At 51.7% G+C, this 14295-nt stretch overlaps 1 protein-coding gene across 1 annotated transcript in view; it reads right to left on the reverse strand.

Annotated features, from left to right (window-relative positions):
* The window catches only part of ASTN2 (astrotactin 2), a 353993-nt gene that overhangs the window by 254184 nt on the left and 85514 nt on the right, over positions 1 to 14295 (reverse strand). The window contains exon 3 of the mRNA XM_055720179.1: positions 7685 to 8069. Coding sequence (XP_055576154.1) covers positions 7685 to 8069 — 385 coding nt within the window. The remainder of the gene's footprint in view (positions 1 to 7684; positions 8070 to 14295) is intronic.

The following is a 14295-nucleotide window of genomic DNA, read 5'->3' on the forward strand; positions in this document are numbered from 1 at the left end:
GGTGTACAGGAGGGGGAGCATGATCCACAGGACCACCGGGCCAGGAGACCATCAATCCCTCCCCCCACATTGGTGAGGACAACACAGATTTGGGATGGAGGCAATCAGTTCAATGTGATGGGATGAGCAAAACAAATGTAAAGTTCCAGCCTGGTAGCTTTCCATTTAGAGCTTGAAAAGCAATTAATATATTAATTATGATTGTGTTTATGCCTCTGGAAAGCAAAGCTTTGCCCTGGCAAGTACGGACACTTTCAAATCAACATTAAAGTTAGAGCTGGCATTACCATAAAACTAAAGGGAATGACCCATGGCATATCTGTTGTAACATCTGCAGCTGGGGACCCTATTCTCTTCATTAATGCACTCAAATCAGTTGGAATTAAGCATGTTGGACTTAAAAAAAAAAGGTCTAATTTCTCTAATAACTAGACATACTAGTTAAGCATGTGTTTAAATGCTTTCCTGAATTGGGACTCAACTCCTACCCTATTGGGCCTCATTTTTTTTTATTATTATTATTATTATTATTATTTTATTATTTCTTCAAAGCTGAAATTTGCAGCCAGGTTTTTCAGCCAGGAATAGTGGACTGCAAAAACACTTTCCACTGGCAGGCTACGTGAATATACATTTTCAAAGGTCTCTGTAAATTACACAAGGAGTTGGCAGAGATTAGAGCTGGGAAAAGCTGATCACGTACAAAGAGGGTCGTGATCCCATCAGGTCACTGGAAAGAAGACAGAGCCCCAAGACACATCAGATGCCAGCCTGACGCACTGTCCCATTTTAGCCTCCAGCCCCAGCAAATGTTAAGCCATCATTTTATTTATTAAAGGCTCAGAAAGCCTCTGGTTAATGCTCAGATTCAGGGTGGCACCACATCTGCCTACCCAAGCAAGCGGCAGCTGCAGACAGCAGCTCAAAGCCCTGGCATGGCCGCATGGGCACCAGGATGGCACACGCCGACACGGCGGGGATCTCCCTGCCGGCAGCCAGCCACAAGCCCGGCCAGGCACCCACCTTCCCCCAGGGACACCGGGCTGTCACCTCAGAGATGGCAACATCAGGTCAGCCACCTCCCTCCTGCCCACGGGCTTTCCCTTCTCCATCACGGAGGGCAACACTGTCACCCTGCCCATCACGAGGGCATCGCCCCCGACGCACATCCTGTCTTCAAATCTCACCTCCAAAATACTGCCGAGCTCACATGCTTGTAATGAACAGCGGCTGTAGGGCACAGCTAAACCACCTGCCCTCCTCGCTCACATCTCAGCCCCCCAAACATCCCTTCCCCCAGCCCTGACACTGACCTCGGGCCAGAGCACTGCCTTACCTCTCCCGTAGAGGAGCCTTCACTGGGTGTGAAGATGATGACTGAGATGTGGCCACCAGAACAGCTGCTCCAGCGTTGGTGGGTGGCATAAGAAGCCCCCCTCCTCATCACCAGGACCATTCCCCTGCCTTTCTGTGTTATCTCAAACATAAGCCATTTGTCTCCCCTGGCTCAAACCCTTCTCCCACAGTTCTCCCAGACTGCAGCACATCCCAGACATCATCAGATCAGTCCGGCTGGGAGGCTGCTGGGACCACAACCCCTTACATTAGCAGTTCTCAGTATTTCCTCATGCTGCCCAGTCTGCTCTCTGGCTTGACTCCCCTCTCCAACTCACAGATGAGGACTAGACCATTAAGTGACACGACCAGGGTTACCAAAGCAGCCAGTGGCAGAGCAGAGCTGAACCTACATCTCCAGGTTCACTCAAGGTGCCAGACCATCTTTCAGGCATGCTCAAAAGCCTCTTACTACCACTACAGAGAAAAGCATCCATGGATTAAGTAAGAGAAACTTCAGAGGTTTACCTAAGTTAACACAGCAGGTGAGAAGGAAGTCCAGGAGATATGAATTCAAGATGACAGCACAACCACAACTTTGATATGCCTACGGTATTAATCATTGGTACCATCAGTAATAAGTCCTGTCTCCTGTCTAGACTTGGAGGCCATACCCAGACTGCAGAGTCTGTGAAGCCAGCACAAAGGCTCGCTTGGAAAGTTCTTTTTTTGAACATGAAAGAAACTGAGAAAATAAAGGTAGGTCCTTTGTTGGAGGACTGGAATTGCAGATACTCGATTTTCAATCAAGTCTGACATCTATTTTCTCCTCAGTTTTCACTAGGCAGAAGTTCTGCTTCTCACCAATCTGTAGCAGATTTGGTTTGGCAAAATCTTCTCATTGGGGAACTTGTGGGTAACCCCATATTCAGGCTTGCTGGACTTCTATCTGCCTTCGTTTACTAACCCCACCTACCTGCATCCAGCAACATCCCATCTGGGGATGCAGCGGTGCCATCTGCGATAGACCGGGGGCCAGACTCCCTCAAGCAGCACTTGATGGACAGAAGCAAAGGGCTCCTGCCACTGTAGGATGAAACTGTCAGTAAAGACGAGAGCCAAGTGTATTAAAAGACAAAAGCAAGTTAGGAATTCCTCAGGGGCTGGAGCTCGAGGCCATCTGCTTGGGAAAGGCAGGAGAGCAGAAATCATCAGGAGCATGGACTGGAAACCACCCAGAGAAGCAGGGACAGAGGCACTGAGGACAGTGACACCACCCAAATTTACCCAAATTCCCTTAAATGCAGTATGTTGTGTACACACAGGGACTGGGTTTGGACACGGGAGGTCTCCTGGCAAAGACCAAGACCCCAGAAACTGCACCCCACACCAGCAGACCCCACTTGGCACCACACACACACAGTACAAAAAGGCTGGAGACCTCCTAATTGCCAGAGAGAACCCAAAACCACGAAGAGACAGCACGGCCCCTTTCCACATCAGCACAAAGGGATCCTTTGGGCTAATTAGGACTGTCTGGCTATTGCCTCCTTCCTTGCTCGATTTCATTTTATTATATTAATAATAAAAAAAGGACTACTTTTCTTCTTAAACTGCCTCAGATTTTTCTTCTGTCGAAATTCATCTGGGCTCTGTGCAATGTCACCAGGTCAGTTTGTGCTCCTGCTGCAATTCTAATTTTGTCAGCTTTCCATTTTCTAGGGAGTTGGGGATTTTTCTTTCGCTCTTTCTTTTTTTCCCCCAAGTCAAAAATGATTTTGCATAACAGTAATAATGTTAATGGCCCTGCATAGCGCATCCAGATTACAACTGCAGCTAGGGAGAAATAAACATCTCATCTTTGCCCTGCTGTTTATCTACCCACAGCAGAGCCTGGTATCAGGTCAGAACCTGTAATTTCATTAACTTTATCACTCAGACGCGCTTGTTGCTAGATGTCATTATTCAGCACATTGCTCCCATGTTTTCTTTGTGCTGAGCTTCACTTCAGATGCTCCGGCACTGTGCAGGAGCAGCTCTCCCACCTGCATCGCTGCAGAGCACTGCCCGAGACTTGGGAGGAAAGTTTGGCTCGCTGATCTGTGCTCGGCTCGCCTGTCATTCGCAAAACATTTGTGCTGCTCGACCACCTGGGCCGGGACTTCTCTCCCATTTTGCAGAGCTGTATGTAGCAGAGTCATCCACTGCAATTCCCTGCCTGACCTGATACATCCAGAAGCTCCACATGGGGAATAAAAAAATTACACTCTTCCTCATGGAAATGGCAATTGAGCCCAACAGCCACACAGTGCAGGGTGCACAAATCCCCAGTGACAGAAAGCACCCGCCGCCGGCACAACCCAGCACCTGCAAATCAATCACTGCCCGGCACGTGGGGGAAAGCAAGCAGCGCAGGCAGGTGGAGGGTGAGCCGAAATGCTCCATCTTCCTCGGATTTGCCATCCCTGGTAATTACTGTTGGGAAGTGACACTTGAAAGAGCCTCTAGTGACAGCCCCAGTGATGATACTTTTTGGAGCCTGCTGACAAGTCCCAGCTGTCTTATCACAATGTTACGCTGCAAGAGCAGCAAGGAGAGCTGCTCCTTTGGGTGCTGACGGACTCCCTGGGATGTGGGCACAGCTTCTCACCCAGCTCTGGTGTTCATGCTGAAACCTGGTGGCTCCAGCCATGCAGCCGGACACCAGGGGAAAGGCTGATCCTGTCCTCGAGCTAGGGCCAAGCTCCAGCTGGGTTCGCCTTGATGCATCCATCCTCAATGCACCTCTAAAACCATGCCCAAGCAGAACTGATTTCCAGTCCCTGGGGATCTCCAGGTAGGCAGTGTCTGCTCACACCAACTGCAGTTTCTCCACCCCACCTGCTGCATCCCCAGGGGAATCCCAGCTGCATCTGCCGCTCGGGCAGGTCGAAGCGCCTGTGTGCACAGCACATCCACCACGTCCTGAATCACTGCATTTCCATGCATATGCAGATCAGGTCAGAGTGCAAAGCCCACAGCATTTATATTATCTTTCTAGTCTAGAAATCCTAGATCTGAACTACATCCACCTTATCCTTGACAATCCAGGTTCTGACTAGCTTCAGCAGAGGAGTAACTAGCACATACCATAGGTCGACTCCTGGAGCAAAGCCCATCTGGAAGGAAACACACAGTGAACTGGCATTGTTTGGAAGGATCAGACTAGGCAAGGCACAAACCTGCCTCCATCCAAGCTGCAGAGCCCGGCGGCATCATGTGCTGAACTGGTCGGAGCATTTGTGAACACATCTCACAGCCTAGAGTAGCCCTGGCCCTGCAGGCAGCTTGCAGCCCTGGCTTGGGGGGATTTCTCAGTCAATAAAAGTAGTTCTTTATTGCCAACTCCTGAAGCCCTTGGATAGTTTAATATTCTGCCCTAGATCTTGTTTACTATTATGTTTTGAAGAGGACTGAAATGCAGTTACTGCTGTCTCCCCCACTCACACAACTCTAAATAATTTATAGAAAAGCAAAACAAAGAAGAGAATATGAAAGAATAAAAAAGGTACCTCAGTTACAATATATGAAGGCTTTTATTTGTTCATTCTCGTCGAGCAGAGGCTTGGGGAAACATCTCTTAACACCACAGGCTGGTAACAGCCAGCCATACACAAAGGGGAATGCCAACAGGGATGCTCAGATCAGCACTCAAGGATGGCAGATTGACCCCTGGGCACCTCCGTGTTTGTTAGCAAACCATCACCATCATAATAACCTTGTTTAAAAGAAGAAAGAGTAAAAAGCATTTTAAGGATGGAAGAAACACAACCTCAGCCACCACTTAGGATCATCACAAGTGCAGGGACCTGCTTTCCAGAGACAATGCATCATCTGTGCTCTCCCTGGCTCCGTCACTCAGAGCCGCAGTCTCCTCTGCAGAGCCAAGAAGACTCTCTGTCCCCATCCCTGTCCTCTAGCTCCGCCACCACGGATGCTCCAACAGGGACCGCTCAGTCTTTACGGGAAGCCCACAGGCTCACGGGAAGAAGGGAGGGATGGTCGAGGTCACCCCAAGAGCCCTTTCCCTGCACAGAGTGAGCTGGAGCATCCCTTCCTCACTCCTTCCAGAGTCACTCGGCAATTAGCACTAATGTACTTTGCTTTTGTTTATTCAAATGTATTTTACTGTTCATTGCAGGTGAACAACATTAAATGGCTTCTAACAACAGCTCAATAAGCAGAGGTGGGTGTTGCAGCTTCTGAGAGACAGACTAAAAATGCAAGCAATCAAGTGTGCATTAGCCAAAACACTCTAGGGAAAGCGCTGCTCTTCTCCATGCAGGAGAAATATCCCTCCGAGTCACACAGTTGTACCCGTGCAGCCTGCCGTCCCTCCATCCCCATGCACAGACCCTGCCCGGCCCCCTCAGGGACGGTTCTCCAAGCGCAGAACAACATGGTTTGGCAGCACGAGTTTTATTTGCAGTTCAGAGAATGAAATAAAGAGCAGCCAGTCTGGACTGCTTTATATAGGCTCTCGCACTGACCACCTCCTAGAGCTCCTGGGTGCCTTCCAGTAGTGCATTAAGAGACACCACCGGAATCTGTCACCCATGGTTTTGTCTCTCGGTCTCTCCCAGCAGAAGCCGTACGGGCTGACACAGATAACGTGCCTCCCCAGCTGCTCAGCTTGCAGGAGCACTGCGAGCCCTGTCCGTACGCACATCCTCTGCTCCTGCATGGCGCTACAGCCAGCGACAGTGCCATCCCGGACACCGTGACCGCAGAGGACCCTGCCCATCTGTCCTACTGCGCCCAACCTTTGGCTATCCGCTGTGCCCATTTTGGAATGCTTTACCCAGAGGGACCCCACACACACTATTTTCTTCCTGAGCTGGGCAGAGCTCTGGAGAGGAAGAACCCCAAAAGGACCAGAGCTCCCCCAAATCCCAGCCCAGCACACTCAGGGAAGGCACAAAGCATCTGCAGCACCTTGCCTACTCAGGAACGGGGCACGCCAGCCCAGCTCTCGCTGCCCTGCTCCCTGCAGCTGCCAGCAGAAGATTTATACCTCAGAAGAGCGGTGTTGTCCAGTATTACACCTTACAAGCAGCCAGAACCCACACTTATGGAATTATACAGGCTTCTTTCTAATCTGACCTACAGATGCTATATAGCACTCTACCTGCCATACCAAACACTATAGGTGGGAAATGGTTCACATTCGACATCTGCGTCCATCCGTCGGATCCACATGGATTCAGCTCTGTGCTTCTGCCCACAATGAGAATCTTCTAATCTGCCATGTACAGCTCCACACGGGGCTTCTATGTGCTTGTCTCAAATCTACAGCCCTGATGACTTTGTTTGCGGGTGACTACAGGATCGTTTGTCTGATTGCTCAGAGAATAAAGCACAGGGGATGTTTTGCTGCTACCGGAAAGCACTGCTTTATGGAGCAGCTCTCTGAGGAGCATCAAGGCTCAGCAGGCTGGCAGAGCCCCAGCACACCAACACACTGCCTCGCTAGAACTGATGCCCTACTCAACAGCAAGGCAATGAACATTTCTGCCACCTAGAAAGTACAGACCAGCCTGATTGATACCCATGTGCTAGCACTCACCCACGGCAAGACGTTGGGATGAATCCTAGCATTCCCATCCTGTTGAGAAGAGAGGAGTTCCAGCACTGCTAGAGCAGCAGGGATGCCTCCTCCATGCTGCCCCGTGCACGGTGCTGCACAAGCCCGTGGCAAAAAAAGCATCTCCCCTCCGTGGGGAAATGCCAGCTCTGCTCCCCCAGGCAGGCATCCCCTAATGCACCGGGAGTTTCACAGTGGCCCCTGCCATTGCTAGGACCAGATATACCACCCAGCTCGAAAGCAGAGCCATCAGCTTCCCATCTCATCACACCAGGCAGGCTCATGCTGGGAACAGGAGACTGGTTTTGGAAGAAGATGTTCACAAAGGAGACGGGTCAAATCCTATGCGCCCCCATCTCCATGCAGCTCCCAAGCGCACAGCTCACGCTTCTATGGCACCCAAGCCACCAGCAAAGCACAGTCAGGGAGTGCTGCGAGACATGGGGTCCTGGTCTTCGGGGCTGGCAATGACAGCTGAGAGCTCACAGCTACTGTGCCTCAGTTTCCCCAGTACCATCCAGAGGTGATACCTCCCTCAGGAAGGGCAGCTCTAGAACAAGGTCTGCAAAGAACCTTGTAGACAGCTGAGGAACAAAGCCTGGAGAGCCAAGCACCAGCCACAGGGGCTATATATGGATGAGCAATCCTCTCTAGATGACACCACACAGGACAGACATGCTGGCAGGAGATGCGGACAGTAAAAGAGGAGACAGAAAAGCCACAAACCTTTCTTTTCGTAGTCAGGCTTCTCCTCCCCGCCCCGGCCCAGGCTCTCCAGCGTCCGCGTCACCTGGCTGCCAAACTCATCCTCCCTGGTGCTGGGTTCTGCCCGTCGCGGTGTCTCCTCCTCCTCCTCATCCTCATAGTCATCCAGGATGGGGGTCTCACGGATGGGCACCCCGATGACCGAGTTGTGGGCCTGGAGGCGCGAGTTGCGGAAGCTCTCACGGGCCTGGGGGCCCAGCAGCACCGAGGGGATATAGTGGATCTCGTGAGTGGCCTCCGTGCTGGCACTCTTCTGGGGGATGCGGCGGCGCTTGTGCCAGCGCCGTTGGGCGTACAGAGCCACCATGAAGACCAAGAGAAGCAGGAGCAGTGCGATCAGCCCGCCCTGCAGAGGAGAGCAAAGGGCATGGGTCAGGAGAGGTACAGGGCACAGGGATAGGTCAGGAGATGCAGAAGGTGCGGTGATGCATCAGGAGATGCTGCAGCCACTGTCCATGGACCCTCTCCTCTTCCACCCTCAGAGCATCCTTTCAGCAACACCCCACGCACACATACAGGTGGATACGTGGGGAAGCCACCTCCAGAACAGGACATCACTGGCAGGTGGAGCAAGGTGTCAGAGGTGGCCTTTAGCCAGGGATGGCACAGTGACACCCCTAGCTCAGCTCTGCACACCCTCCCAGGGACTTTGTTCTTATCACTCATCCCTTGGGTCCCCCCAGCCACACGCAGAGGGGCCTGAGGTGGGTACGCACCCCCTCCCACCCTGCACCGGGACATGACAGAGGTGGCAATCACATCCCACCACTTAAGAGAAAAAACCTCATTAAAACAACCCAGCCACCGACACGGGAGCAGTAAAGCTTCAGCAGACACAACATTTCACACAAACAACGGTGCAACAAATGGCACTGCGCAACTGCCGCTCCCCAGGGCACAGTTAGCCCAGCTCCATCATTTCTGGTTGTGATTTGCCTATGGTTTCAGTGAGACGTCAGCTGCAAACCTGGGGGCACAGCACAGCATATTCCAGACCAAGACCCCTCTCTGCAAAGCTCTCCTCTTCCCCACCTCCAAATTTTATTCAATACAACTCCCAGCTACGTTACCATTTTTTTTTTTTTTTTAACCAAAATAATAAACTTCCTAAATAGCTCTACACCCATGGAAGTAGCCTCCTCTGCCAGGGGAGCTGGGCTAGGAAGTTCCAAAGGGCGTCAGCCCTGCCTCTGGCTGCTCTGGAGGTTAAATTCCGCCAGTTGCTCACCTCCATGCAGGCAGGAGCTGTGCACATGCCAGTTACCAGCCTCTTAATCTCCACAGCATCGGAGCAATTTTATCCCATGGCAGACAAGAAAAGCAGGGCATGTAAATCAGGAGCAGCATGAGCAATCGGGGCTTTGCAGCGTGACGTGGAACAGCCAGGGCAGGGCAGGCGTTTCTCTGGCAGAGGGGATGCCACAGCCCAGAACTTTACAAAGCATGCAAAGGCGAAGCAGACACAAGCAAATATTTCCTCCGCATTAGATACAAAGCACCGTGCTGTACCCGGAGCGTGGGTCTGACTCGTAAACAATATCAGCTGTAAAGAGGTGGCATCAAAAACTGCAGCTCACAGGATGAGCTACATGGGGGAGAAGCCTCAGAAGGAGGAGAGATGCTTCCCTGGATGCTTCACCCTGGCACCACAACCTCCTGCAGACAGGAGCCCAGCCCAGCCTCTCCCACATCAGGACCACCTCCTCTCCCCACTAATTGCTACAAACAGGAGCAGGCTTGGGGATTCAGGAGGACATTGCTCAGCTTGATTTCTCCAGTTTAGGTAACATGCAGGAAAGGTGTTGTAGTGTCCAGGAGATGCTCAGGGATCTCTGCGAGGGAGAAGGGCAAGGCTAGGTGAGCAGTCTGGGTTCATGCCCTGAAGTACCAGAGCACTTAAAGGATCGGTCCAGTGGGATGAGGACCCTTCGCGGCCTTCCATGCTCACAAGCAAGTAACAGCATGGACACCCCAACCTGGAGGAGCAGACAGGCATCTCCTCAGGTCTGCACAGCACCTGATTCACGGAGACCCCAGAGCATCACAGGAGCTGCCTGGAATGAGCCACCCACACTCCCTGGCATCAAACTGGGGACATTTCCTTGGAAACCCAGTTCGCAGGAGAAAAACCACAGCACACCAGACCCTGTGAAAGGGAGGCCCAGTGACAAGGACACAGCAGGGTCACAAACTTCAACACAACAAACCAGACAGCACAGCCAGCAAAGCAAGGGCTCTGATATTACAGAAGGGTTTCAAAACAACACTGGTGGACAGGACTACTGGGAAAAGCCTTCTCCAAGGCTTCACCATCAAGCACCCAAGCTGCCTGGCTGGATGTCACTTCTGTATGGCTGCTCTCTGCAACTGCAAAGTGGCTGCAGGACAGAACACTCTGTACCCACAGGCACTTGTCCTCCCTTGAAAAGCACAACTGGAGACAACCCAGATGCTCAGAAACAGTCAGGGTGACCAATAAAGCCTTGCCTGAGGAGCTGCTTTGCCATCTGGACCCAAGGAAACGGTCCGGGCACCTGCGGCAGTGCTGGGGCCGTGTATCTGCCTGGCTGGGCTCACCTTGCATCAGCCCCCGTGAAACAGCCCGGAGCAGATAAACCTGTTAGCATATTAAATTAAAGATCTCTCTGCTTAGGAAAAATTACCAAAAGGCATAAAAGCACAGATGTTATTAGTGTGCCATTCCCCCCGCCCAGCTCGGAAACAACAGGGTTGGCTCCAGAAAGCTGAGGGCTCCCAGCCCAGCTCAGCTGTGGCTCCCACATCCTTTGGGGACGAGCCAGAAAGCATTGTTCTGTCAGGTATGGAGACAACGTCCCCCTCTGCCTGGGATAGGCTGGGGGTGCCCGTGCCAGCCCCCCGGGGGAGCACTCATGGGCCCACAGCAGCCAGCTCAGTTTTGACATGCTCCTTTTGTCCCTGACCCTGTGCTAGCAGCTGCTTGTTTAACCACGCTGCACATGCCCGGAGAGCTTCCTGGGAAAGGGGAAGGGGGAAAAAAAAAAAAGAAAAGGAAAAAAAAAAAAAAAGTCCAACTTAGGAGGCATTCAAGCCAGCCTCATTTTAATCTATTTTTCATGTTAAATTATCCAACTGAGGGAGCGGGAGAGAGAAAGGGGAAGGAAGGGATAATATGAGAAATGTTTTATTTGACAACGTGTCATTCGGAAACTGATTATTTCTGTCTCCGAGCTTTTTAATATTCCCAAACAATGGCCGAGCCGCGCGGGGATTTGGTATTCTAAGGCTGGATTTATAATACTCTGTTCTGCAGTGATAAGAACACGGGCCTTTAATCCTCTGAGCTGTGAACATGCATATTCTCCCACGTAATGTCCTTCCCGCCGTGCTCCCGCGTGCCCTGCGCTGGCCAAGTGGGAGCTGCTGGGCACCAGGGGGTTGCTGAGACCCACAGGAGAGCAGAGGACATGGGAGGAGGTGGAAGAGGAAGAGTGAGAAGAGGGCTGGTCGGGACAACCCATGCGTGTGCAGAACGGCAAAGCTCGTAGCACTGGAGCAAACCTCAGCCGAAGCTGGAGAGCAGCAAGGCTGGGACTTATTTGAAGCACAGAAGGAACACTCATGGAAGAAGCCACCTCAAAGCCCAAGAGACTGGGCGCTCATATAAATGATGAAGGCTGCCAAGCTGCTGACCTGGAGGGTGGTCACTGTTTGGGCATCTATCTGAGATGCTGAGCAATTTCTGAGCAGCAAGAGGATGCACGTGCTTCTTCAAATGCAAGCCACCCCCCTTCCCTACCAAAGCGGTGAAAGGCGAGGGACTGCTGCTGCTGCTCATCTGGGGTCTGGACACACTTCCCTGCAACAGGCTCCAGCCTGGTCTCTGAGTCTCAACAGACTCTGCTTGGCCAGTTCTGGTCCCCGTAGCGGGGTGGACATGGCGTGGCTCCCCGACGGAGCCTCCAGCCCTGCAGCTTTACAGTCAAACACAGCACAACTGCAGCAACACAGCCCAGGCGTTACCAAAGCAAGCCCTGCTGGTCTGCCAGCCGCCACGCCAGAGTGGGCTGAGGTCCCAGGCTGGAGGAGAACATGGTTTAGGCTAGGGAGACCTGTTACACCAAAGCATCCCTTCTCCAGGTCAAAGCAACAGTGGTGCAAAAAAGCCCAACATTCAGCCTGGTGCTGACCTGAACCACTTCTGCTGCCTCCTCTGAACACTGACACCAGGTTTTGCCCTGGGGTAAAAAAATATCCCCATTTCTTTTCCAACTTTGAAGCCGCTACTGCTCCCACATAACATCCAAAAACAGTTATTGTCCCACATTGTGCTGACAACCAGCCCCATTGCTACCTTCCTGCTGCTGGGTGGAAGAGGGCTCTCGCAGCCCCAGGGCCACCACTCCAAGGACAGTCCCCAGGACAGCCGGGCTCTGCCCCACACAAACCCCGCACAAAGCACCCATCGCACCCTATGCGGTCAGAGTGCCGGGACGTCACGCTGCCCTACATCGTCCCAGCAGGTGAACCACAGTACACAAACAGGTCTCAGAAATAACCATGCAATCCTCAGAGCTCTTCACATTGTGTACTACTTCTTTCCTTTTCGGCTGTGAAGGTAATTAAACACTAGAACAATTTACCAAGGGTTGTAATGGATTATCCATCACTGTCATTTTTTTTTTTTTTTTTTTTTAAATCAAACCTGGATGCTTTTAGAAATGTTATGTTTTATTTCAAGTGAGAAATAAAGGCTTCAGGGGGTCTTTGTGCTGGGAGGGCACTTGAGCACTGGAAGGCACAGCAGATGACCCCACAGTCTCTTCTGGTCTTCCACACTCTCAATTTTTTCTTACTCACATTTCAGCTCTATAACATCCTACCTCTCTTTCAAGCATTTCATCCCCTCCCAGGTCAACCCAGGCACAAAAAGCATCACCAGACCCTGGACACAAGTGGGCAGGTAAGGCACGTCCACCTATTGCCACACCAGAGAGGAAGATGCCACCAGCACAGACCAAACCTCAGACCTCCACAGCTCGGTACACAAACCTCTCCTCGCTCGTTCCTGCCATTGCCAAGGGCTATAATAAGGCAGCGCTCAATAAGTAGGTGTAGCAAACATTTGCATTAGGTTTTACCCATGCTGTAATTTGAGCTAACAGATTTCTAATTGATTTAACTAAAAGCAATGGCCAACAGCAGCACAGAGACCCTATAAATGCCGTTTCACCAGGCAGAGGCTTGGAGCACAGACCCTCCACAGCCACATCCCAGTGCAAACCACAACCAGAAGCTGAGCTGGGATCATCCTTGTTAGCCAATATAGCAGTGTCTGTTAATTGGCAATCAGTCCCCTCGGCTGAACCCTCTGTTGCAGCCAAACTCAAAGACACCCACTGGTGCCCAAGCTGGCCAGTGAGCAGCCCCAGGTCTGTCCATCCTCTCCCTCCTGGCTCTGCCAGTAGGTCCCTTTGCCAGGCCAGACCCTGTGCCAGGACACCCACACCCCAACTGAGCTGTGCTCAGGGTGACTTTGGAAGAAAAATACCACATTTAACATACTGGGTCGCATAGAGTCCGCTTCTTCCCTTCTCAAATCAAACCTCTGCACCACACCAGCTTCTCCCTAGGACTCCTTTGCCTTATTACTGCTCTTTGCTGCACCTCTCGATTTAAACATTTCTTCTGCAAATTTTAATTAACATGCTGTTTGCACCTTCTTTCAGATCATTAACAATGAAAAATAAGGCTGATCTCTGCAGACATCTCTTAGAGTCTTCACTTCCCTGCGCATGGCCGTTTATCATGACCTCCTCTGCACCCTGCCGCTTCCTCGCCCTCCTGAAGGACAGGACATAACCACAGATGGCACACAATCCCTCCGGTTTTAAAAGAAAAAGCAGGGCTGGGGAAACGGTGTTACAGCGTGCACTTGCCTAGAGCAGGGATAACACCAGCCTCCAGCTGTCTGCCCCATAACAGGAGAGGTTTGGCTGTCTCCTGCAAAAACCAAGGTTTCTGCACCCACAGCACCTCTGCCTGCCTCTCCATGTCCATACACACTGGCCTATTGCATCAGAGTCTAAAAAGGCAGATGAGGCCCCAGAAATACCAACATCCCTTCAGGCAGAGCAAAGAGACCCTGGATCACTCTGTCCACTAACGCACATGGCACACAAGGGCAAGGGAGGTTATGGGAGCCAACCGAATGCACACAAGGAGGGAGAGGACAGAAAAGAAACAGGGCTTTGGGAAACAGGCTTTGCAAGAAGCAGTCACATCTACAAGAGGAAATCAGGGCTCATGGACAGAAATAGAGCAGTAGCACCTAGAGCTCAGGAAGGCACCGAGTCCTGTCTCAGGAGATGCTCCTGTGGGCACAGACCCAACCAAGCCTGCTCAATCCTTACACAGCCTCGTCGGCAGAAAGGATGTGACAACATAAGCCAGGGATGGAAACACGCTTGCTGCCTTCCTGCATGGATGGCATGACAAGTTGGGAGCTTTGACTTACAGTAAGGATCATTCAAGAAGCAGCATAATAGCAAAAAGCACGATGCTTCCAGGAGAGCCGAGACATCTCAGTCACT

The sequence above is a fragment of the Falco cherrug genome, chromosome 9 (assembly GCF_023634085.1).
Source record: "Falco cherrug isolate bFalChe1 chromosome 9, bFalChe1.pri, whole genome shotgun sequence".
In the NCBI taxonomy this organism is placed as follows: Eukaryota; Metazoa; Chordata; class Aves; order Falconiformes; family Falconidae; genus Falco; species Falco cherrug.